The sequence below is a fragment of the Falco biarmicus genome, chromosome 9 (assembly GCF_023638135.1).
Source record: "Falco biarmicus isolate bFalBia1 chromosome 9, bFalBia1.pri, whole genome shotgun sequence".
In the NCBI taxonomy this organism is placed as follows: domain Eukaryota; kingdom Metazoa; phylum Chordata; class Aves; order Falconiformes; family Falconidae; genus Falco; species Falco biarmicus.
In genome coordinates, this window is record NC_079296.1 from 7,683,934 (window position 1) to 7,706,530 (window position 22,597).

General features: G+C 37.8%; 1 protein-coding gene across 5 annotated transcripts in view; it reads left to right on the forward strand.

Moving 5' to 3' along the window:
- CAMSAP1 (calmodulin regulated spectrin associated protein 1) overlaps nt 1–12,631 on the forward strand; it is a 28,689-nt gene extending 16,058 nt beyond the window's left edge. For all 5 annotated transcript variants that reach the window (XM_056351570.1, XM_056351567.1, XM_056351569.1 and 2 more), the window contains 13 exons: nt 738–879; nt 1,844–1,983; nt 2,086–2,182; nt 2,611–2,788; nt 3,527–3,621; nt 4,414–4,498; nt 4,871–7,307; nt 8,675–8,811; nt 8,896–9,104; nt 9,186–9,288; nt 9,674–9,789; nt 10,030–10,148; nt 10,464–12,631. In XM_056351570.1, the coding sequence (XP_056207545.1) occupies nt 738–879; nt 1,844–1,983; nt 2,086–2,182; nt 2,611–2,788; nt 3,527–3,621; nt 4,414–4,498; nt 4,871–7,307; nt 8,675–8,811; nt 8,896–9,104; nt 9,186–9,288; nt 9,674–9,789; nt 10,030–10,148; nt 10,464–10,766 (4,161 nt within the window). In that variant the 3' untranslated portion in view covers nt 10,767–12,631. The remainder of the gene's footprint in view (nt 1–737; nt 880–1,843; nt 1,984–2,085; nt 2,183–2,610; nt 2,789–3,526; nt 3,622–4,413; nt 4,499–4,870; nt 7,308–8,674; nt 8,812–8,895; nt 9,105–9,185; nt 9,289–9,673; nt 9,790–10,029; nt 10,149–10,463) is intronic.
- The last annotated feature ends 9,966 nt before the right edge of the window (nt 12,632–22,597 follow it).

Sequence of the window (22,597 nt, forward strand, 5' to 3'; positions counted from 1 at the left end):
AGCAATGCCAAGATTTGTTCTTCAGTTGACTGGCTTTAGCTCCTTTTCAGTTATGCTCCAAATTACATGAGGGCCAGGGGGGTGGTTTGCAGAAGAGTTTGATACTGATCCGTAGTGAAATCACAGAGAGTTTTGCCATTGATTTTAAGGACCTACTTGTTCCTCACTGACTATTTTTGGAAAAGTCCATGGTTTTTTTCTCTTGCATGACATTAGTATTGTGTACTGGCTTGCCACACATACAGTGTTCTGAGTCTGAGAGAACTTTGTCTGCGGACATGATAGCAAGTCTGTGGATGTAGGTAACGTATGAGAAATCACTAGCTCATCTGAATTATTTTTTTGCTGTGTTTTGTTTTGTTTTTCCCAAGCTTTAAGTGTTTTCACGTAGTTTATCTGTATCTCTTTCTTTGGATCTACTGCATTCATGCATCCTGTGTGGAAGGATTTTGACTTAAATTGCTTGTAATAAGTTAAAAGGTGTGAATGAAGCTAGGAATTCAACAGCACGGATTGCTTCCAGATATAAGGAGAATGATTAAAAGTGAAGCACTGTATTCTTCAGAATTGGCTTCCATTGAGAGAAAAGTATAACCTTGTAAATTGGTTTTGACTTAGAGCAGAATGCTATAAAGGATCCACCGTAAAGAGTTTTCAGTGCTTAACAAAAATTCCTTTTTTTTAACCTTTTTTTTTTTTAGCATCATATGACACAAACACTGGTATTCTTTTTTTAGGTACGTTACCGAAGAGACCATCTTTCAAGCAGACAATTACCTTACTTTCCTTTGCTTGAAGATTTGATGAAGGATGGTAGTGATGGTGCTGCTCTTCTTGCTGTGATACACTATTATTGTCCAGAGCAAATGAAACTAGATGGTATGTAATAAAGGCTTCTAAAAATTTTTTTTTCCTTTCCAATCTTTGAATGTTGAACTAGAAGTACATTACTAAATAAAAATTGAACACATCTAATGGGCAGTGGACTACAGCAAGTTAATCAGGTCATGTGTGGAATCTTCATCAGTGTATTTAAAAAGTAACCTGCCTTTGACTTTGGTTTTTTACTTACTGTATTTAGAACACTCTGTATATCATGCACTGCAAAGTGATCCTTTCTTTTATAAATCTAGATGATAGTTTTCTGTATTCAAATAACTGAGCTTGGTTTGAATAGACCATAAAAAAGGAATGCATGTCTGCTGCTGTTAGCTGATAATTCTCGTGTTCTTCTGTAGAAGTACATAATTTGACATTTTAAAGTCTAGATTTTAAAACAGTTTCTCCCAGTCTTCAGCAATTGTCACTCTTCAGCATTGCAAACAAGAGTGTTCTTTCCCAGAAAATGTTTTTCTTTATAATTCAGTGTCCTCATTGCATTTAACTTCTACAAATCAACATTTTGTATTGGTTTTTAAAATCTCAGATATGCTGTACCTTGCAGAGCTCCTAAATGTTTTCAGAAGGAACCAGCACTGTGAATCCTAGGAGTAACCTTTTATTATTTGCAAATCAAGATGTCTGGTTTTAATTGCTTTTGCATTCTGTCACTGTGTGTGTTCTTTGTAGCCTTACTTTTTCTGTCGCTGTGATAAGACAGAATCCTATATGGATTATAAAATGAATGCAGAATTGATACTGTTTTGTCTGTGGCTTTCTTCCTCCTTTTCTTGTCCCTCTGGTATTTGACAGTAGAGAAATGTCACTGGTAGCCAATAATTATTAAATGATGGTGTATAAGCAGTCCGTGAAGTTCCTGTATGTAGTGGTTTTGTTAGTTGTGGATGGAAGGTTAGTACATTGGAATAGTGTTGCAACTTACTCATCTTTCTCACCTTTCTAGATATTTGTTTGAAGGAGGTAACATCAATTGCAGACAGCCTCTATAATATTCAACTTCTGAGAGAATTCTCAAATGAATATCTAAACAAATGTTTTTACCTCACGTTGGAGGACATGTTATATGCCCCTTTGGTTTTAAAGGTAAGAAACATAATGAAGGATATATTTTTAAAGAAAACTTGGGTAAATCATAAGTGTTTTGTTACTGTGAGGTGTGATTTTGCTTTTTTTTTTCCGTTTTAGCCTAATGTCATGGTATTCATTGCGGAACTCTTCTGGTGGTTTGAGAATGTCAAACCAGACTTCGTACAACCAAGAGATATTCAGGAAATAAAAGATGGTAAGTTTTCAATTTTTGATAAGTGTTAGCATGTTATTTAAAGGAGACTTGCATTACAGTGAAACTCTTGCACAGCAGTGTTTCCTTTGGAGTTTTGTTTCTACCCAGACTTTCTGCTTGCCTAGGAAACTTTGAAAGCAGTAAAAATGAAAGGAAAGTTAGTGCTAGATCCAATTTAGTTCTAATTTTTTGAATGAGAGAAGTAGTTTTTTTTCCCCTAAAACCACTAAATATTTACTTGTAACTTTCTTTCCATTAAGGTCACCATAAGATACGTATTTTAAATAAAGACTAGCACTTAAGGTTCCATTTTAGGGTTGCGTCCTAAAACTTCCATCTTAATGTACTGCAACCTGAAAGCTTCCTGTTCTGTTTTGTTATTTTAATGGCTAGTATCAGTTGTGTTAACATTATAAATATATGCACAGTTAAAACAGTGTTGCAGCAGAAGAGCAGTCGTCCACCGGTTCCTATTTCCAATGCAACTAAGCGCAGTTTCATGGCTAGCCCTGCTAGTACAAATCCAGCAGACGTGCAGCCCTCTGCTCAGACAGGCCCCGAAACTTGCAGTAGATACTACCTGCACCCTGAGGAGTCTGACTACCTGTAAGTCTTGTCTTTGTGTTATTTAGACTAATCTTGAATTTATGCTTCCTTTTGGGTAACCTAGGCATTTCTGCTGCTAAATGTTCCGATTTCACTGCAAACTGAGTGCATTTCGGTTGTGTACAGTCAGTCTCTAAAATATTCTTAATTCTCAAGTTCAGAGAAACACTTTGCACTGTTATGGTTGACCTTCATTTGGCAAATGCCAGTAAGACCTACCAGTAAATGTCACCATTGGATGAAATAACTTCTATTTCGAGGGGGGAAAAAAAAAACCAAACACCAAAAACTCAAAAAAACCCCCAAACCAACAAACAAAGAAATGTGAAACCTGTTCAAGCAGCTCATCTTTACTAGCTGTATTCTATAACTGGTGATATGAAAACAAATAGGATTTAATGTACAAGAAGGTTAGTGACAAGGCTTTTCAGCTGACTTAACTTACTGGTTACCATCAAATTTATTTCAGCCTTTACTTTATCTCTGTACTATTTACGTAAGCTACATTTTAAATCTGCTGTTGTTTAGCAACCTAAACAGTTTGGTTTCAGGTAGTAGGTTTACTTTTGTATTGTTACATGTGAAAACCTTTTCCTCTCTTTAATTAGCTTCTTTAAAATTAACATGTTATTGTGTTTTAAAGAGGAGTAACTATCAGCAGTGTAACTTTGAAACTACAGGATTTCTCTCATAGAAAAAAGATGTTTGTAGTAATGAATTTTTGCTTTTCTGAATTAGCGGCAAAGGAGGGAGCCCTGCCTTTAGCCCTTCTCATCCACTGCTCCCTTTGAGACAAAAGCAACAAAAATCTTTACAGGGAGAAGACAGCCCTGGTAAGTCTGCTTCAAATTTGCATTTCAACAGGCAATGACCATCAATGTTAATACAGTAATGAATAAAAATATAAGTTCATATATGTGATTGATCTAAAATTGAATTAAACTGCAGCTGCAGTTGGCTAAGTGGTAAGCGTGTTGAGTTTGAGTAAATCCATCCTTGTTTGCATTAAAATATTTTAAAGATCTTTTAAGAAAGTTACTGAATTGTTAATATTTTTTCTTTCACAAAATTTCTCAGAATCTCAAATGCAAGAAGTTAAGACTAATGTCAGTTCTATGGAAAGAAAGGAAAAAGCCACTTGTCAAATGTTTGTAAGACTAGCAAAAGTCCTAGGAAGTAAGATAGTAATCTAGACTGACAAATACACTCTCGTACTTGACATATTTTGCCTAAATGTTTTTTTAATTACTGAAAATTTAGGTTTTATAGTTACCCAGAGATGCTCAGAATTTCTTTTCTGTTGTCAGCTGAGGTGCCAGCCAAATATTCCAAATGCTTAGACTCTAACAACATGCAGTAAGGACTTTTTTTTTTTTAAAGTTGGGGGGCTGACAGGAAAAGCAAATTGAATGGTCTCATGTTTGAAAATTCAGAAATCAGATATGCTTATGTGGTCACTTCTCACTGTATATTTTCAGGCTTAGACTGTCTTGTTAGTATTTCAACAAATCTGTTTTCTGCTGCCATCTCTTGGTGAAAGTTTATGGTGTTTGCTATTAAATAAGGTAAAAGTACTAGTTTAAAGACAATTTCTAAACTGTTAACAATTTAAAAAAACATTTCAGGTCATCGGCATCGTTCTAATTCTCTGACTCGTGTTGATGGGCAGCCACGAGGTTCAGTTCTTGCATGGCCAGAGAGGAAACCCAGGTAACAGAGGCATTGAAGTATTACAATACTGTTTAGTGAAAGGACACTGTGACAACTTCATTGTAGTAATGTGGTATCACTTCATCGGAACTGGACTGAGAAGTTGCTTAATTTTGTGTTTTTCTAACGTACATTTTCAGAGATGATTGATTTTAGGGTTGCAATTGAAGATACTTTAAAAATTATTTTCAGTAAGCAGTGTTGAAAACTGAAATATCTGAAGTTGCTATGTAGTATTGCTGGTCACTTTTGATGCAGGATACATTTTTCAAATGAAGCAAAAATTTTAGCTGTCTATATCATGGGTCCTTAGTGGAACAAATTGTAAGTTTTTGTGCTGAAGTGTCAGTAGATTGTTCTTATCTTTTCTAGGCCTTTGTCTCAGCCAACACCATTTGCTCTTCATCATTCTGCCAGTAGTGATGTAGACCCTGGGTCTGGTGATAGCATTAGTCTGGCTAGATCGATCAGCAAAGACAGTCTTGCATCAAACATTGTTAATGTAACTCCAAAAAACCAGCCCCATCCTCCATCAGTGAAAACTAACGGGAAGAGCTTGCTGAACAATGTTGAAATTGAGGATGAAGATGAAGAGCTTATTGCAATAATCAGATCTGAAGAAAGGTCAAACCGTGATGATCTTGAATTGCAGAATGCATCAGCCAGGGTGCCCAGCGTAGTTGCAACTGCGTGGTCTCCAAAAACAAATAGCGAGACTTCAGAAAGCAAACCAGAGAGTTTTTACTTGGAGCCTTTAATGCCTGCCATTCTAAAACCAGCAAAGGAAAAACAGATAATCAATAAAGAGGATGAATGCGGGGAAGGGAAACAAAGGAGTTTTATAACCAAGAGATTAAATGAAGGACACTTGCCTTTGATCCGCAAGAAAACAAATAGCAGTCATGGTGAGCATGACCTCAGTAGGACTTTTACTCCAATTTCTAGTTCTGATTTCACTCCAGTTGCAGATCCTAGTGCTGCAGATTCAGTGGCACTGGCGGAAGCCAGCTTAGAAGCTTCCAGACCTTTGGCTAGTAGCAGTTTAGATCCTTCCACTCAGGAGCTATCTACTGGAGGGTTTTTTCTTCATGCTGCTAAATCAGATGATGACATAGCAAGTAAAGTCAATGCAAGTTATGTGAGAAGTCTCAATTTGCATGTTACAGATACTACATGGACTATGGTGAGACAGGACTCTGATTCAGATCTCTTAGACATAGAAGACACTGAACAGGATTTAGTAGTCATAGATGACCATCCTATAGTCGCTAAGTACATTGGCGAGGAAGAATCTGCAAAATTGCAAGAAGATATGAAGGTCAAAGAACACGAAGATAAGGATGATGCTAGTGGACGCTCCAGCCCATGTTTGAGTACAATTTCTCAAGTCAGCAGTGTGTCGATGGCTAGTGGGAGTGTCCGAATGACTAATTTCGCAGAACGAAAGCTTCAGAGACTTAACAGTTATGAAACGAAGTCCAGCACGAGTAGTTCACAGAAGACCACGCCAGATGGATCAGAAAGCTGCCCGGCACCACTAACCACATGGAAACAAAAGCGAGAACAAAGCCCCAACAGACAAAATAAAGATAATGTTAATCTTTTAGCTTCTGAATTGGTGCAGCTTCACATGCAGTTGGAAGAGAAACGAAGGGCAATAGAAGCTCAGAAGAAGAAGATGGAAGCCTTATCAGCGAGGCAGCGACTAAAATTGGGCAAGGCAGCTTTCTTGCATGTGGTTAAAAAAGGGAAATCTCCTGACGTTCCACAGCCTCTCAAGCCAGAACATTTTGGAAAAGAATATTGTCGGCACAATGGTGAAGACTTAGATGAAGTTTCTTTGGGTTCCAAATCTGAGGAGTTTCTTGTGAAAGAGGAGGAGAGAGAAGAAATGCTTAATGATTCTCAAGAAGTAGCAAAAGTAAAAATGCAAGAAAGCCTAGCTTTTGCGGAGCAACATAAACAGAAAGACTCTGCTGCTTTACATGATTTGGAAAAAAGTAAAATTATTTCTGTTGCCCTCCTGGATGACAGTGTTACAGAAGTGGATATAAATGAATGTGATCTTTCTATCGAAAAACTAAATGAAACAATCAGTACACTTCAGCAGGCTATATTAAAGATTTCTCAGCAACAGGAACTACTTATGAAATCTCCATCAGTGCCATCGCCAGGAGCCAGAAATAACTCTCAGGACCAAAAGGTAAAACCATCGATTCACTTTGTTGAGCCCTTATCTCCAACTGGAATGAACAGTCTTCGTAAACCACCTCGGTTTGGTCAAGGAAGGAGTTCTCGATCAGGAAGACCAGCTGATCTGAAAGTCACTAAAGACAGACAACAAAATTCAGCACGTGTTAAAACCCCGACACAAAGTCTAGAAACCTTACCACATTTAAGACCATTTCCATCCAATAGCTTGGCAAAAACACCAACGGAAATCGGCTTGGAAGGTAGTCCTGATTCTGGAAACGGTTCTCAAGAAAAGTGTTTCTTTGATACCTACAGACTTCACGATGAGAGCAATCAAAGGGCACTTGTTCTCTCCACCTCCAAAGATGCAAATATTATTTCTGAAATGAGCAAGGAGGTGAATAACACCTTCAAGGAAACAGGGCTAAATTCATCTGATGGCTCAGGAAAAGAGAATGTCCCAGTGGATGAGCCACTGAGAAGCAAGGCCAATCTCATTGAAGTAGACTTGTCTGACTTAAAAGCTCCAGATGAAGGAGAACTTGAAAACCGGGATAGGTCTACGGATATAATTAGTGAAGGTGATCAGAAGTCTGGTGTGGGTTTTTTCTTCAAGGTAAATATGATATCTTTCTATATTTGGTTAATGTTGCGTATTTTCCCAGCGTTAGAACTGATTTTGTCCACTTCATTCTTCAGACTTCTGATGGAACACAGAACATTCTGGTTGCAATATTAGGACTTTAAAAAACTCTGTTGGAAAAGGATTGCTTGTGTAGAAAAGTTTTTGGCTTGATGTAAGGAATCCTGGTACTTGTTAACTTTACTTGGAACCAGGGTTAACCTTGCTTTTCTTCTTTCCCTTAGTTTTTTTTCTGTCTGAGAAACTGACATACAAATATGTTGTAAGTACTTAGCACAAAAGAATCACAGAATGAAAGGGAAGAATTTACCATTCTGATACCCAGCATTCTATGAACCTGTATCAACTGAAGGAAAAAATTATGACAGGGTGCATGTATCTAGTAGAAGCCTGCTGAACAGGTTTGGAAACTTGGTGGGGAGCTGAGAGTCTGAACTGGGGGGTTTTTTGCATTTGCGCCCAGATTTCTCTGATTTTTGAGCAGCCTCACAGGCCAAAAGTCAAGGGCTGTAATGGAGAATTTAGCTCTATGGCTGTAGATGCTAGTGAGAAATGAGATGCTTCAATGCAATGTTGGAAGAAATTAATGTTTTTCATGCAGCTTTCATTTTTGTCTTGTAATGGTAGTGTATAGGGCTCATGATGAAAATGTATTAAATTTAAGTAATTTCTCTCATTTTGCATCTAACTCTGCCTTGAGGAAAAGGTTATTGTTAAGCTGTTTGATTTATTTAGTACAGTGATATTTCTTATATTGTGAGGTTGGATGGTTTTTAAATAGTGTATCTACACCTTCTAGTGAAGTTCAGAACTGCTATTGGAACATTTAGTATCTTAACTTGTGCTTAGCAATGAATGTTGTAAATATCTCAAATGTGCTGACGTGACAATACTTTCTTTTTTAATTTCTTTCTCAAGGAAGTTGGGCTAGGCTGTCTCAGTCCCCGTGAATTTAACTTCTGGTTTTATGTAGTGTGATTAATATTGGCTGACTCAAAATTTATTGTTATGCTGGGGTTATTTGTGCTGTCCATCCTAGCCCGTGTGACAGTTGCGTTCTTTGCGCTTCTGGAAGGTTTTGTGGTGATTAAGCATACTTAAAAACAAGTCCAGAGTAAGATGGGACTGTTTGGTTGGGTTTTTTTCTCCCCACAGTCTTAAGGGAAAACTAAAACTGTCTCTTCAATACAGTTCTGATCTACATTCATCAATTCTAAAAATGTAAAGATTTCCGAAAGTAATAGCTTACGTTTTCCTGGAATCCTCAGCAATCTTGTGATGTCCAGCTTAATATATATTCTTCTAGTCTTTAAAACTCTTTACCCCTATGAATTTTGCAGGATGAGCAGAAAGCAGAAGATGAGCTCGCAAAAAAACGTGCAGCGTTCCTTTTGAAACAGCAGCGCAAAGCTGAGGAAGCTCGGATTCGGAAACAGCAGCTGGAGGCTGAAGTTGAGCAAAAAAGAGATGAAGCTCGGTAATATGTGGAAAAGAATACTTTTTATCTTTAAGATGAGGAAAACTATTGTATGTTGAATATAATGTTATATTTGCTTTTCAGTCGCAAAGCTGAGGAGGACCGAATACGGAAAGAGGAAGAGAAGGCTCGAAGAGAACTTATCAAACAAGAATATCTAAGGAAAAAACAACAGCAAATTTTGGAGGAGCAAGGGCTTGGAAAGCCCAAATCAAAGCCCAAAAAACCGAGGCCCAAGTCAGTCCATCGTGAAGAATCTTACAGTGATTCAGGGACAAAGTGTTCTTCCACACGTAAGAATTTTGTTTGCTTTTACAGAGTCTGCAAATCTGCTTTAACAAAACGTGTTTCACATTTTCTCTTTTGCTTTGTAGCTGATAATTTGAGCAGTGCTCAGTCTGGTTCCAGTCTGTCTTTGGCCTCGGCAGCAACAACTGAACCTGAAAGTGTGCACTCTGGTGGCACGCCGTCTCAGAGGTAGAGTGATAGCCTTAATTTCAATTTTTTGATATTTTAATATGTTATGAAATAGTGTTGGGGTTTAGTGTTTCCTGCTTCAGTTTGCTGGCATAGAGGCACAACAGTAATTAGTGAACACATCTTCTGTTTTATGTGGCTGCCAACTCTGATGTTCTGTACAAACTTACAATTTGGTTTTGTTGTCTTCCAAAGGAACAATAGATTTTTGCTTTGATAATCTAGCAGGAAGAATCTGACTGTTCTGGGGGAGGAAAAGGGACAATAGCCTATTCCATTCCGAGCCAGCAACTGGTGAATTTACTTAAGATTGGAGGGGGGAAAACCCCAAATCTTGGCATATAATTTTTATTATTTTTTTTTATTCTTCCCCCCCACCCCAAAGAGTTGAATCAATGGAGTCCTTACCAATACTGAGCAGAAATCCTAGCAGAAACACAGAAAGAGATTGGGAGAACGCTTCGACAGCATCTTCTATTGCTTCAGTGGCAGAATACACAGGTGACTATTTTGTTTTACTTTGAGCATTTGTCATGAATATCAGGTCATAAAAAGCTGCCGTATATTTGATGTGACACTTTTGGGTTTTTTTGAGAAGTCGTCAGGTGTATTTTGATCTAATCTCTCTAAAAGTTTGTTATTGTAGAAAAATATTTGAGGAGGGGTTGTCATTTTGATGAATGACATTCTTAATGTTTGTAAATATAGCGCAAATAATTTTTACTTGTTTATCTTCTTTAGGTCCAAAATTATTTAAGGAACCCAGCAGCAAATCAAACAAACCTATTATTCACAATGCTATATCTCATTGCTGCCTTGCTGGAAAAGTGAATGAACCACATAAGAATTCAATATTAGAGGTAAACATTAAAATACAAGATCAGTAATGCACTTAAATTAAAATGTATCTGTAATACTCATTTTGTAATCCCACATTGTAGCAAATTTTCCTAAAATGTACCTGTATTGAGAATCCTTTACTTCCCTTGACTGTGTGGACTTGTGGAAAACACGATCCTGCATTTAGAGTTGAATTTGTGAGTTTATAAAAACTGAAAATCATGTTCCAAAAACTTCAAACACTTAATCAGCTATATGTGAAAGCTTAAAGCTTGGCATAACATGGACATTTTCACTGTGAACAATCTAAGTGTGTCTGTTTATTTTTAATGCAGGAACTAGAAAAATGTGATGCCAACCACTACATTATCTTGTTCCGTGATGCTGGCTGCCAGTTCAGAGCACTTTACTGCTACTATCCTGACACTGAAGAAATCTACAAGCTGACTGGAACAGGGCCAAAGAGCATCACCAAGAAAATGATTGACAAACTTTATAAGTACAGTTCGGACAGAAAACAGTTTAACGTGATCCCAGCCAAAACCATGTCTGTCAGTGTGGATGCTCTTACTATTCATAACCACTTGTGGCAAGCCAAGCGACCTGCAGTGCCAAAGAAGACTCAGACTCGTAAATGACACTGAGTTCTTGGGGAGAAGATTGCTGAATGGGGTTGCATCGAAAGAAGACACGTTTACCATTTTCCTGCAGTTTGGTATGAAATGTGCAGAACCATAAACACTTTTTAAGAAGCTTCTAAACAGAAACCGTGGATGCAAGTTAAGAATGAAGGAACATTGCCAGTGTTTTTTATGAATAAATCTGCTGTTACACCCAATGCTAACTACTGTGGCTTTCAACTGATGAGGGACTGTGCATGTAGCAAGATCGTTAACAAGTGGATTTCCTTTTACTTGAAGCTTTTCATCGGTACAAATTGGGAATAATTGAGTTCTGTTTCCTCTCCACCTCATTCCCTCCTCTTTCCTGTCATTCTTGAAGGTGGCAAGCTCTGAACTTCAGTAGAAGGATTGAACAGATCTTGGGTGAAGTGTTTTGGGTTGGGTTTGGTTTGGTTTGGTTTTTTAAACAGTCTTTAGGGAAATCTTCCTTTCAGACTTTTTTGAGGAACTGTTTAATACATCAAATTGTTGTACTGTATCTACTGCCAACGTAAGTCCAGCTCTCAGATTTCTGAAAAAAGCCCCAACATGTGCTGCTCAGAACAGAGTTTACTTGCAGTATCTGTTTAGGATAAGCATTGCAAGGATTGCAAAAGCCAGTCTTTTTTTTTAAAAAAATAATTGTTCGCAAATTTAAAGATCTCTGGAATACAATCGTGAAGAGGCATACAGGTGCTACTACTATAGCTGGAATGTGCCTGACTGAAACTTAAGTCAAGCTGAATGGAGCACAGTTATTACTGATTTCAGTTTCAGGTAGTGTCCTAAAGATTTGTTTGCTTTGTTAAAGATGGATTCTGGTAGGTATAGAACATTTCCACTCTGAGCACGCTACTCCTGTACAATGGTGCACTTAATGATCACAAATTTTAATGTTTTTATTACATCATGAAATGTAATTCTACTTCCTTTGTCCTGTCTTTATTCTGAACGAGCAGCATGCTCTAAAATGAAGAGTGTGTTATGTTTTTATTTTGGGTGATATATATCGATTTGTTTTTCTCATTTAAAAGCAATTTTTAAACAGACATTTGCATTTGTTTCAGAATCCCAAATAAGTCGAATGGCTTGGATTTCTTTTCATGTTGAAATATTAAATCTTGAGTTATGACCTTAAAAGTCTTTGTTTCAGCAGATTAAGTTTTTGTCTGTGGTAACAGGGTATATTTGCAATTCAGTTCAATTTTATATTTTTTTTTTAACACTCCCATTTCTCATTTTTGGTCCGGACTACACTTCTGAGTAGGTTTCTGTAGCTATTACCCAATTTAATCCGCTAACTTGCGCCCGCTACGTGCGGCTTGACACTACTACTTGCAGGTCATGTAGGCTTATAACTTTGGTTTGCACATGTTTACTTTTATTTGAAGTATATACTTGAATATGTATCTCTTGAGTGCAGAAGGCACTACACCATCCTAGAGACAAACTGAGCTCTAAAATACAATACAGTGTCATTATTAAGCTTTGAAAATAATGGAAGTTAGTTGTGTACATAAGGGGAAAATAGGGTACATAATAATAAAGTGCTAACTAGACAGAGCAAAGTGAAGGTCTTCCATTGCAGTCTCTCAATTTTTTTTCCCCCTTCCATTACTCCTTGACTAGGCTGCTGCAACTTTGTAAATTATGTTAGATAGTTTGCTGCTTGTAAATAATTAAAGGCTTTATGGTTTCTAAAGTGCTAAGTATTAAACACTGTCATGAGTGTAACTTTTGTTACCATGCTTTTCATGCTTGTGCTTTATTTCTCACTGTTTGATATTATATACCATATTTATTTTATGAAACACTGAAATTTAATAAAAATCATTAACTGATTTAGTTTTTTTCATGTGTACTTCTGTTGTTGTGACACTTCATCCCCCTCAGAACTAATATGCTTTAAAGATGTGCTATTCTATGTTTAGTTGTGCTCTTAGAAAGCTTCATCTGTATGTAGCTGTAATAACTTTATGACAAGTTTTCCTGACCCTGATTGCAATGTGCAAAAATTCAACCAGAAGGCTTTCAGAAAGTTAACAGTCTATTTAAGGATTTATTTGATCAGTCTTCAGACTCTTGAATCTGGCAGGTGGGTTTTCTTTGATCTATGTATTCAGTTAGTGACAGAATTTTGGAAGCACCAAGAGAATTTCTTTTGTAGAGCTCCTCAGTATTAGCTTGCTTGTGATTTGTAAAGACAAGTTGCCTGCAGAATTTAGAAATAAGCTGGTGGTTTAAGCTTTGTAATGAATCCATATTGGTTGCACAGAAGTGAAATTTGCATTCTGAAAACTATGGATTTTTTCCAATGCAGAAATAGTTTTCTGTGACTATACAATAAAATTTTCAAAGATAGTCCTTGTTTGTAGAGATTAAAAAAAAAAAAAATAACCAGTGATTCTGGTGATTTGTACTTTTATGTATTTCATTCAGGCTGAGATATCATTGCCCATAGAAAGGACTGGAACAACAAAGGCGATGTCACCTTCAGTGTCCTCCTGGATCTCATTGCACTAGATCAGGTCCTTACTTTTCCTGCTGCAATGTGGCCTCATTTACTACTGGAAACAATAGGAGGTGACATCCATTTGGAGAGGGAGAGGAGGCCAAGGAGTTCTTCATCTTACAGGCAGCATGTAGCCCCAAGCTGAGGATCAGAGGGGAAGTAGGAGTAAGTCACTTTCTAAGAGATTAAATTTTCTGAAGAACTAAGTTTTAGTTATATAAAAAAACCCCCATTAATCTCAAATACCTTGGCAAGGAATATGCTGTATTAATTTGGTCTGGAAGCAGGAAGAGGGAGAACTTATTTGTAAGAACATGATGCAGAATTTACACAGAGGAATGTGGATAAACTGTAGATGTGTAGAGGCAAATGCAATCAGCATTTTGTAGAAGGGAGAAAAATTCATTTTCTTACATAGGTTTTGTATAATCCAGAATGCCAGCTTAAACTTGGTTCGCTGCTTGGTGTCGGCCCAGGGTGAAATATGGTTGTAGGACTGTGACTGCATATCTTTGTTAGCATAGTTCTTTGTCTTAAGTTTATCGAATTCTGAATACGTGGCATTTCTAACTAGTTTTAATGATGTTATGCTTAATGCTTCACTTACAGTGGCTGAGAATCATTACGTGTAGGGATAGTTAGGTGATCTGTACACTGATAATTGCCATGGAAGATCTCACCATCTTCTTTGCTGTTGTCTCTTCTAAAAATCACTGCTTAGAATATGAATTTTTGTCCTCTTCACAGCCACCTGAGGGTACTGTGTAAATACCCTGACAGCTGAAATGCGAGGAAGGTTACTGGCTGTTCCAGTAGAGTGGTGCTCTGCTCTGTCTGGGTGCCTCCTGTAGATAAATAGCAATCGTTTGTCAACCTGCAGCTTTAAGAAGTTTAGTTTGTTTTTCACCAGGATTGATTGGAGCCAGGGTTGTTCCTTCTTCCCGCTTCCCATGTAAAAGCGAGCAGAACTGGCTTTGGTTAAAAAAAAAAACAAAAAAAAAACAAACAACTTTCAAGCTGTTCAAAAAGGTTCTCGTGCTTCCTGGGAGTATGGGCAGGAAGAGGGAGTGGGAGCTTTAGGTACAGCTACGCTATCAGCTTTTCCTACTGACTGTGGGGCTAAACTGTAACAGCTGTCTAAAAACAAGGGAGATACAATTTTTATTTTTTTTTCCCCACTGAATTTTCCAAAGATGTGCCGAAACCAAACAGCCTTTGTAGCGCTCCCTGGAAACGGACCACAATGCTCTGGCTGTGTTTGCTCTGAGCTAGAGAATTTGTTTTCTATATAGAGTAGTCTGCAAGTAGGTCTGCCTTTGACCTCTCTCGATTTCTTACTAGTTTCTTACATGTAATAAATACAAGAATGTACATCTTTAAAGTGCTTTTAAATGCAGTTTCTTTTTCTCAAACTCCCATTCATCGGTCTGTTGCGTATTTGCACATGCTGTTTGCATCTGTAGATTTAATGTGTCTTTGTCTCATTTTCATCATGCTTTCTAGTAGGGTAAGAGTTCAAGCAAGAATAATCTGAGTTTTGAAAAGCCTGACTTATTTTGAAAACCTTAATACAGTTGAACACTATATGCTGGGCTGCTAGAACGGTTCAGTTTGCAAAAAAAAAAAGTAAATCTGACTTCTTGCCACTAAACTGGAGAGTTCAGAGCGTAGACACTGGTGATCTCTTGAGTTTTCACTTACTACAAGCAATAGTTTGGGGCTATAGTATAACACGAGTGACATGAATGAGTTCTTGGCACTCTAATTTTGTGTTCCTTGTGCTTTTTTTCCTTACAAGTCTTCAGAACTGAGCACTAGAGGCAGTGTCAGAACACTGGAACCCCCCTGGCTTTGATTTTTTTTTTAGGTTGTTTTGGGTTTGGCTTTTTTTTAATATAGCAACAAACAGGATGCGTCATCTTCACTCTGAACTGACTGTCCTTGGAATCTGGGATCTGCTCTGCTTTCTGACAGCAGGATCGTACCTGGGGTTTTTCCTCAGGCATACATTGATATAGCCAGTCTTCATGGTTGTGTATTAAGCTATTATCCACGCTGTGCTTATCTAATTAAATAGCTTTCAGTTACATTAAATTTAAAAGCTTAATTATCTTAAGCAGTTCAGTGAAATGCAGCTGGCTGCGTGCTGGTGTGACTGAGGATGGCAGTGGCAGGGTACGATTTCTGCCCTGGATTTTGTGGCTCGGGTGTCAAACAGTAGCTGAATTCTAAGACTTCGTAGGAGGCTGGTTTTGCTGTGACACTCCAAGGACGCTGCTGCCGAAAGTGACCTGCAAAAAAGATTTTTGAGAGGTTGTTTTTGTACCCATTTTTACTGCTATGTTAGGTATGCAGAACTGGAGAATCTGTGAAGTATTTTGTGGGGGAGGTGTTGTGTGTGCTGCTGCTACGTGAAAACTTTATATAATATTCTTCAGGACAGTTTGAAATTAAGATATTCATGTGGTCGACAAGTATATTTTTTAGATGTCTAAACTACATATTTCGACACGTTAAAGCCAAAAAAATTGAACTCTTGTCCTCACATTGATCAGATGTTCTATTGTTTAATTATATATGTGAAGACTGAGTATTAAAAATGGAAGAAAAAGTTTACTTCATCTTATTTCTGTAATATTTTTTTGTAGTCTTGCGCGTATGTTAGGATATACTTAAAACTTCCGTGGATGGCGGGTCTGATCATGGATTTAGCTTTAATACATTGTTGCAGAAACCAAGGAACATTGATGTGATGCATCCCAAGAGATGCTCCACAGGTAATCTTGAGCGCTTGGAATATGTAGGCACATTTAATCTGCCTCTGACATGTGCCTCAGAATCTAAGAGAAGGGGACATTGAATCTTGACTTGTTTTTTGACAAAAGGGTATGACATGCATTGGTATAGTCCTTTATCTCATGCAGATTGTCAGGACAAATATACCAGAATTACAGGAGGAACTTTCACTCCATGAAATGTAAGTAATTGCCCATATTGGATTTAAATTTTTGCACTTAACTGGAGATTACCATTCAGGTGATGGACTGCAGTTATCATGTAGTAAGCAAAAAATCCTTAGTGTGGTTTTGAAATTTTGTTTGAATGCATTGTCAATATAAAATTATTATATAAAGAAAATATTTCCCTTATGGTTCTGAGCTTTCTGTTTGCAGGTACATGAAGGTTTATTTTGGTTTTAGGGGTTTTGAAGATCTCAAGATTCCAGTGTACATATGAAAAAGTGTATTTTTGCTCTTCTGTTCCAAGTGGTAAGTTAGACTCTTATCTTAAAAATTAAACCAAACTTTGATCAAAAATGCCATTCTTTCCACTTAAACTTTCTTAATTAGGAATATGTTGTTTGTTGAATCTTGGTTTTTTTTGTCTGTTAGGGTGACCGTAGATTATTTGTCAGTGATTTGGGGATTTTTTTTTGTGTGTGTATACAAATGGAATTGAAGACTGTAACTACAGTGTTCCGCAGAGTTAGCCAATGTCAGAGTTCTTTACAGCTGGCTGTATTAATCAATGTTAATATAGCTATATTTTAAAGACCTTTCTTATAATTTTGGTCTATTTTTAACTGTTTGTTTAGGACTGACCTTAGAATTGGGAAAACTTTGCTATTAAAAAACAAGCTTATGCGTTAGTAACAAGAGCTTAATTTTTCACATTCACGTTCACATTTCACCATCCAGCTAGAACATCTTGCTTTAATCGTTTGTCTTTGTTGAGGAGATTCCATCCTGATATGTGAAAAGAAATGATGTGTCTGTATTCGTGCAAGCATTTCTTTGCCTTGTTCCCTAGCTTTCCCAGGAAGCCTGGCCTTGGCTGTACATGTTGCAACCAAGGCTGGAGTTACCAACTGTACCGCCTTCAGCAGCCCGTTTGCAGCCTGTCACAAGCCTCCCTCTAGCAAACAGCAGCATCACAAGGTTAACTTCGATTTATCTGTCTGGTAATACCTACTTTATCAAGGAATGTGCTCAGTGGGATGTCTCCCGACAGTGAAACTACAGTCCACGGAACTGTTCAAGTCATCTTCAGGATCTGGGATTTTCTCTGCCAGGTAGTAAACACTGCAAGTTCAGTTTTTCTGAAATAAAGAGGAAACAAAGTACCTTCAAATGATGAAAACTCACAAAACGAGAGCTAAGCACTGCTGTAGAACGTCCCGTATGAGCTGAGCACTAAAGATTTGGGTATTACAGATTCTGACTTGTAATTTTATATGTGAATGCTTCATGCCATTTTAAGTGATTTCTGATGGTGTTACAGTGTCTAGTACTGAGCATTAAAGATGGCAGTATATTCTAGATTCTGTATTATAGATCTGTTTCCATACTAAGTGTATTGCTTGCGATAATACTGAAGATTAGGAGGAGTATGTGACTGAGTTTATACTGTAAAAAGTGTAGCAAAATGGCTGTTCCTTCTCTTTTGTTTTACATTGACAGTTTGACTGCCAGAAGTCCATGATATGAAGTTATCCAAAGAAAGCTGCTGTGGTAACTATGAATCTTCATATGAACGAAATGGAATGGCCCTTATGGATGAAGGTCAAATTAACTGAAAAGATTAGCTAATTTAAATGCTGCTTTTTTTTTTTTACCCCTGGTTCATAAATGATCCCAAATCTTATGAGTAGCTATTCTTGTCCCCCAGATTGCAGACAGGAATTTACTCCATCCATGTGCGAATAGAATAATGACAAAAATAAGCTAGTATTTCAATAGTTGAACTATATTAAATACAGTCCATATGCCAAAAGGATAGATTCCAGGAATTGAAAGGGAATTGAAAGACTTGCTGTGATAGAAACGTGAAATAAAAAGCGAGTTACCTTTAGTCTATTCCCCCTTTACTTCGCAGGATTGATTCTTCCCATACACTTCACATTGCAAGACTATATTGTGTTAGTTATCTAAAGCATATTTAGACATTTGAGTGATAGATTTTTCTAGTGATACACTTTCTGGTGTCACAGAGCTGCTGAATGCTTCCCTCCTGGTAAAGGCTCTAATTACATCTCAAAGTCCACCAGCAGTGAAAGGAGCGGCTCTTGTGAACATCTCTGATTTTCAGCAGTCCTCAGTGAGGTGCTACCTGCTCAGGCATGTTTTCTTGATGGTTTAGTACATTATTTCATATTGTGCTTTTCAAAAAACACGTTTTGTGACAGCTAAGATACCTGTGATATTTTATGCACCTTCTTCTGTTCCCCAGCTTGCCTTTTCAGTGCAATGTTGGTGTGCACAGTGAATGCTGAACACAGTCCCATTTCTGTTGCAAAATTACAGGATGGATTTATTTGCTCGTCTTTGCTAAATGTAAATCTACTTTCAAATTACATCTTGGTGCTGAAGTACTGTCATAGTTTTCTGATACATCCCTCTAAACTTGTTCAGAAATAACGTATATTTATCATAGTGGGGGAAAAAAACTCTGGGGGAAAAGCATCTTAAACTGATGTGTGCAGCAGGGATGATTAAATATTCAATATACAGCATTTGTTAAAATTTAAATGAGGCACTCGAAAGAATGGTTTGAAGCATATAAAACACCCAGAATTGCCGTGGCAATTACATGAAATCTTACAAAAAAACCCCCTTACTTCGTTTGAACATATGTCTTCTCAGGGAATAACGATAAAAACTGAATTTACAGTAAAATAAAAAACCCTTCATGGTTTTTGGTTTCCTTTTTGTTTCCCAGCCATGTCAATACCATATTTTTTTCCCTTCCTTCTAATGTATATTTTAGTGCTCTAGAATCTTCTCTTCTAAAAGGAAGCTTTTAGTCCTAGAAGCTAATTTTTCTCATCTGGCACAAAGTTTTAAAGGACTTCTTGTTCATTTTGCAGGTTTTTTTCCTCTCTTACTACTGCTGTTGCTGTGGAAGGTGAAGCAAGATAAAAGGTGCAACCAGGTAAAGAACCTACTGCTGAGAAGCAATGAAGTCCTTTTGGTGTGGTGACGAAGCAACTGAGAAACACAGGACCTGGTGACAGTGGCACAAACAGCGGTAAAGCAAGACACAACCTGGGAAATTATAATGTGGGATGGTTATGGGGGTTGTTGGGAAATGAAGGTAGGCAGGGGAGATCTCACAGCCAGGGAGCTGTGAGGCAACCAAATCCAAGCCCATGTAAGAAATTTAAGAGTGCTGTGATGCTGTGGGCATCTGGACAAGTTTTCACAACTTCACTAGAGAGACCACCGTTCTTTTTTTAACAAACTTCAGCAAATGCAGACATTTCTGAAAAAAACACTTCAGTTTTGTGATGTAACTAGAAAGGCTTGTTCAGGATGAGCTGTTACCTGTGGCTGCTTGTACAGAGCATTGAATCCTGTTCTGCGGTCTTTGGGTTTTCATACCAGTGAGGGAAGCTATTGCTGGTGTTGAAATTACCTTCTTCTGGGTGTAATCATTACAATTTAGTTGTACTGGAAAATTGGAAGACATTTATTCTTCATGTAAAGATTTGTCTTGTTTAAAGACAACAGTTAAAAAGTAATTTGAACAGGGACTTGGCTTCCTGCTGTCCCCCTTGACTTGGGTAAGTTTACAGCAAAATGACTTGATGGCTTCTAAATTTCTCACTTGTACACATATGTTAATCCTAGAGTTATCTTCACTATTTAAAGTATTTGTGTCCTGCAAGATTTTAAATATATTATCATTTTTACAGTGTTTGCTTAAAACACCTAACAAAAACAATCTCTAGTTGTCTACTGTTTGCATTTGATCTCAAAGTTAAAATCTACATGTGTGTTGTGCGCTGTAGAAATGGGTTGTCTTTCTGGAAGTCTTGGAATGCAGATGTGAACTGTAGTCAGTGAAATATTTTGAAGTGTTTGGGGGCAGAACATGTACTGAATCCTGGCTCTGTAAAGATATCGGTAAAGATAAAAAAAAGTTCAGTTAAAAAGCCACAAACTTTAATGTGTGTGTTTTAATCCTTATTTTCTATGATTCAATAAATGAATTAAATGACCTTTAAATATAATGTTGGAGTTGTACTGTTACTGTAACACAACAGCAAATCTAACATCCCCTTTGTGCATGAATGCAGAAGAGTTCTGAAAGCTGAGGTTAAAAAACTTTTTTCATGTGTCCCAGCTTTGGAAGAGATTACTTGAAACATGGGCTTGTAAATCTTAGGACTTTGGCACTCTAAAGCCACATCTTGGCCATGGATTTTTAAGCTTAAAGTTTGCTCCCAGAAACAAACCAGACAGCAGCCTCTAGTCTTGCTGCATGCAGCTCTTTTATTTTCATTTGTCTTTACAGAAATGTGAAGTATCTTCACAGTAATTGTACAAAAACACCTCTGGTTGGCTGTCTGCCGTGCATCCCAGCAGATCATCTCACAAAATTAGGTCTCGGAGAGGAAAGATGGGAGTTTGATCTGCTGTTGTGGATAAAAATCCATGCATGAGCAGACCTTGAGAGATGTCCAGTCTCTTGCTCAGGGGAAATAAGTGTCATGTTCTATATAGATTGAAGTAAAAAGGAGTTTAACAGGAAATAAATATACTCTAATATTTGTTTTAATATTTGATTTTACTTTAATGCATGATAGATGGATTTAGTCCATATTTAGTGTATGAAACCGTTAGTGGACACATAACATGCGATGGAGCCGTTTGCTGATAAACTTGAAAATATCGCAGCCTTCCTTGTTTCTGCGTTCCCCAGGCTTGTCATGTCTCTGCATTGGAACACAACTCCTTCCTTACAGAAAATTGTTTTTCTAAGTTTGTCAGCAGCTGGAAGTAATAGCCATTGTTATCATTGCCCCAGGGGGCTCCGGGGGAGTCCTTGCTTGCACACCCATCCCAGACAGCCCTTTTGTAAGCAGAAATGACTCTTGATGCATCAATGTTGCCAGGACCATTACAAAAATAAAATACTTTTGTTTTTACATTAGTATTGTAACTGTGTCTAAAGAATTAGAAAAGTTAAATGTTTGGTTTTAGACTTGCATTGACCACAGGTAAGTATCTACAGTATTTATTTCAACATCCCATTAGAATGTCTGCTATAAATTTACACCATAGAAAGAACGTCTGCAAAGTGCGTATGGTTTATACACATAGCTTTCTTTTTAAATACATGTATTTATACATTAAACAAACAGAAGCGTTGTCAAAATACAGTAATATTGAGGGTTGTTATTTTAATAGGATCACAAACCACATATAGTCTATACTTCTTTTGGTATGTGGGTTTCCTCTTATGCTAATTATCTCCTCCACTTAAAGGTCAATAAGAATTGAGGAAGGCGAGGGACCTAAGGCTGAGCTCCTGCCGCAGCACCCGATGTCTTTGCATCTGATGTAGGTGCTGGGGGCATGTTGCACTTGGGGGTTGGGGGGTGGGTGTTGAGTGGGGAAACACGGCGCTGCTGGAGCTGTGCTCGCTGCCCTGTGCTCACTAATGCTGTGCTTACAGAGCTCGGTGCCCCAGTGGCCAGGCAAATGGAAAAAAAAAAATAATTAAAAACTGTTCTGAGTAAACGTGCAGATAATCACATCATCCATGCTGCTGGGGCCTTTGGTGTGGTTTTTGCTTTTAAACCTGTAACACTGCTTTGTTCCACTCTGCCTTGAAAGTTAAGTGGGGATTGGAAAATCATCTGTCTGAAATCTAGGCAATTAAATTTATTAACACTTGATGAGGCATTTCTGGAGTTATCTTGAACTTTTAACACAGCCGTATGCTTTTGTACTTCAGCTGCGCTTGCTTTTTAGCCTACAAAACTTATTATTTTATTTTAAATGGTACTTTTGGCATGCTAAGTTGCAAATGGAAATGAATAAAATGCGTATCTGCCTTAACCCAATAGATACACAAATTCATAATTAGGAAAAAAAACAAAACACACCCCACACCCCCCAAAAAAAAAAAAACCAACCAAAAAACATCAGAGCCAGTTCTGGTTGTGCCCACAGCTAAGTGCAGTGGCACCGTCGAGCTGGCAGGCTGGGCTTGTTGCTTTTTAACCGCAGTAGCTCTCAGAGCCGTGACGTTCCACCAGCTGGTAGTGCCTGGTGCGGGTCACCCAGGGCCTCGTGACCAGCACATCAGGAAAAAAATTAGGATTAAAATTTAAAAAAATGACCTCTTTTCCCCCTCCAACCCCATCTGGACACAGAAGGTCTTTCTCAACACCTTCTCCAGATGATGCTGGGCTTGGTATGGGTCCTACCCTGCGCATCCTCCTTCTGGGATGGGACATCTCCCCAACTGCTTAAAACTGCATTTTTAAACAGGTTATGGGGTTTGG